Raw genomic sequence first — 3567 nt, 5'->3', positions numbered from 1 at the left:
TAAGAGTTTAGGGAATTTTATATTATGTCAATAATGAAAGACAAGGGAATGTATGATTACAGAAGGTTTTTTCTACCATTAATTAATTTAGTTTACCCTAATTGCTAGCTTTTACTAATCATTGAGATTTCTCGTCTGCAAACCCCTATAAACTTATTCAAATGTACTAACCCTTTTTTAATGCTTTGGAATCTTTATAATTAAACTAACTCAAAATCAATACTCTCTTTGTCACAAATTATCTGTCGTATTTCTATTTTACATGTTTGTTAAGAAAACAGTAATTAAAAGAGATTTTTGGTGATTTTATTCTGATTTATGTTTTAAGATAATATAGTCTATTTTCATTAAATATTTGTTCTATTGAAATGTTTATCATCTCTAAAAATAATTATTTTTAAGAATAAATTTGAAAAAAGTATTTCATTAAATTTTTCTTGAACTTTTAAAATGAAGGAATATTAATTTGAATCCACAATATCAAACTCAATGAATTTCTTATCTTAAACAAAGTCATCCAAATTACAACTTGTCTCAAATTTTAATTCAATTTTGTACAAAGACTTTTCGAGTAATAGTTATTGCGAAAATCATATTGTGGCCATGAAATAAATATCTGTCTTGGTGACCCACACAAGTGCTGTCAAACTCATTAATTTCTCAAAACCCTTTGATAAGACAAATGCAAGTCAGAATATTGGAGCTCCATTTCTAAATTTCAAATGTAGCATAGGTAAAATGGGATTTTAAAGGGGAAAAAATAAGGAATGAGAAGAAAACTCGTGCCAATTAAATTTATATGACGTACTTTCTTTTTAAATTTATCTTATAAAATCACATTCTAATATTAAAAATAATATAATTTTTAAAAATTATTTTACCCTTATTGAAGTACTAGTAATACTTATATAGTCATATAAACGTTTGCAATTTGTTGAAATGTTCATATATATTTTTAGCAGAGATACTTATTTTTATAAACAAAATATGGAATAATTTCCTTTTACTTAAATCAATAGATTTCATTTGTTCATTTCCACTCTCAAAAGGCTTTATTATATATATTAAATATCAACTGAATGTCACATAATTTAAGACGGTGAGAGTATTTATTAAAAGAAAAAATTAAACAAATAAACCTCAAAAATGGAATCATCTACTGAATACGACCTTCTTTATATATAAGTCTCCTCCGCCCTCCTATCCATTTCATTTTCCACAGCTTCCACTCTCCTTCCTTACATCTTTTTCTCTCTCTCTCTCTCTCTCTTTCTAAACTTTCTTTGATTCTTAGCAAGAGAAAAATAATATAATCAACAAGCTTCACTTAGCATATTCAACTAAAAAAAAATCACAAACTTCGCTCTTTTTTATTTCTTTTTATTTTTTTTGGTTTTCCAGCATTGCAAATATCACATGGGGAGGCATTCTTGTTGCTACAAACAGAAGTTAAGGAAAGGCCTTTGGTCTCCTGAAGAAGATGAGAAACTTATAAAGCATATTACTAAATTTGGTCATGGCTGTTGGAGCTCTGTCCCTAAACTAGCAGGTCCACTATCACTACCACTAACCAAATTTCATTGGAAAAAATGCATGTTCAAATTGAAAAAAATAACATTTTATAGTCGACCTTAACTTGAGACGTAATTGTTGTTATTTTAATAATTTTCTTGTTAGTGATTTTATTTATTTTTCATGGTGACAGGTCTCCAGAGGTGTGGAAAAAGTTGTAGACTGAGGTGGATCAACTACTTGAGGCCTGATTTGAAAAGAGGGACATTCTCACAGGATGAAGAGAATTTGATCATTGAACTTCATGCAGTTCTTGGGAACAAGTAATATATTTATCCTTCACTAGAACAGTACAATTTGATTGATTACATAATGTCAATAATTATTAGTAATTTACTTGGACTTACCTTAGTTTTTTGCCTACCTTTCAGGTGGTCGCAAATTGCAGCTAGATTGCCTGGAAGAACAGATAACGAGATAAAGAATCTGTGGAACTCTTCAATTAAGAAAAAGCTAAGGCAAAGAGGAATCGATCCGAATACTCACAAGCCACTTTCCGAAATAGAGAGCGAAGAGAAAGCGTCGGCAAACAGTAACAATAAGAACAATGACAAAGTTTCAGAAAGTTCAAATAATGAATTCAATTTTGTTGAGGGACATGAGAATGGATTTTCAACAGAAAAGCCAATTAAGCCGGCCGTATCTTCAATGATAAATACTTTGGAGCGGTATCCACTTATTCATGAGGCAAATAATATTGCCCCACCAACTCATGAATTTTTCACCACCAATTGCAAGTCTCCTGATTTGTCTGGTTATCTCTCTTTTCACAATTATACTCCCAACACAAATAATATTCTCTTCAATACCAAAAACTCTTCTTCTGCTGCTGCTGCTGCTGACAATTTGGTATCTGATCATCAGTTCAATTGTAGCAATTTGCCAAATGCTACTTTTTCTACTATGTCCAATTCGATTCTCAGTACTACAATATCACCGTTGGCGCGTACTTTTAATATCAACAAGTTTCAGAATTGGGAAGCGTGTACGATCAGCAGCAATGGCAGCAACAATAGTAATGGTACTAGTAACAGTATCGAATTACAAAGTAACTGTTCATTCTTCGATAACAATGCTGCTGCAGCTTTCGCTTGGGGATCAGCGGCAGCAGCAGACGGTTCGGGAAAACCGGAGAGAGAAGAAATCAAATGGTCCGAATATTTACAAACTCCGTTTTCACTAGGTGTTAATAATAACACAATTGAGACTCATCATCAAATTCCTCCGCATCATGAATTGTACGACGGGGAAACAAAATCGGAGACACAATTTATGACACAAGGTTCATGGCTTCAGAATCAAACGCCGCAGACTTCTCTACAGACTGCAGATTTATACAGTAACAACAATTTCCAAAGGCTTCCCGCCGTCTTCGGACAATTTTCTTAGCCGATTTTCAATGGCTAATTATCTCACTTATTATGGATGGTTACTTAATTTCCTACAGGTGTGTGCTATAGAGTTTTAATTTTATTTTTTTTCTTAATCTGTAAATAGGTCTTACACATATTTCCTTCCTTTGTCTAAAAAACACTTAGATAAAAATATTGGAAAGTTTGTTGATCATCCTCCTTTTGTGGATGGTATATGTACTTTTTGTTTTTTTTGGTTTTGTGGTTTGTAGATCTTTTTATTTACAGGTTGTAATTTTGTTTGTTGATTAAGCATTCAATCAAAAAGTTTTATGACTTTTCTAGTTTTTACCGTTGTAGCCACTTACGTATTTTCTTATTTAAACAAAAAAGAATCCTTTGCAGAAAGCGACTATCTGCTAAGATATATAGCCTAAATGGGTGTCTATCCTTGTCTCCTACAGATGGAGATAGTTTTTACTTTTCACACTCTTCAAAGTCAATTCCACTCTCCATAATTAATTTGTGATCAAGAAAACTTATTATAACCGATAGGAGTTGTGATGGAGCGGTAAATATTCATTCCTCCTCCTTAATTAGATGTGTGGTGTTCGAAGCCCTCCAAGGTGAGGAATCATCTTTG

General features: G+C 32.0%; 1 protein-coding gene across 1 annotated transcript; it reads left to right on the top strand.

The window, feature by feature from the left end:
* Nucleotides 1-1219: 1219 nt before the first annotated feature.
* LOC102603892 (transcription factor MYB35) lies at nucleotides 1220-3271 on the top strand. The gene is made up of 3 exons (XM_006358454.2): nucleotides 1220-1549; nucleotides 1706-1835; nucleotides 1944-3271. The coding sequence occupies exons 1-3, from the start codon at nucleotides 1417-1419 to the stop codon at nucleotides 2959-2961; spliced, it is 1281 nt and encodes a 426-aa protein (XP_006358516.1). The 5' UTR covers nucleotides 1220-1416; the 3' UTR covers nucleotides 2962-3271.
* The last annotated feature ends 296 nt before the right edge of the window (nucleotides 3272-3567 follow it).

Source organism: Solanum tuberosum, unplaced genomic scaffold (genome assembly GCF_000226075.1).
Source record: "Solanum tuberosum cultivar DM 1-3 516 R44 unplaced genomic scaffold, SolTub_3.0 scf00277, whole genome shotgun sequence".
NCBI classification, from domain to species: domain Eukaryota; kingdom Viridiplantae; phylum Streptophyta; class Magnoliopsida; order Solanales; family Solanaceae; genus Solanum; species Solanum tuberosum.
Note: the sequence above shows the minus strand (reverse complement) of the source record. Positions and strands in the feature narration are given on the sequence as shown.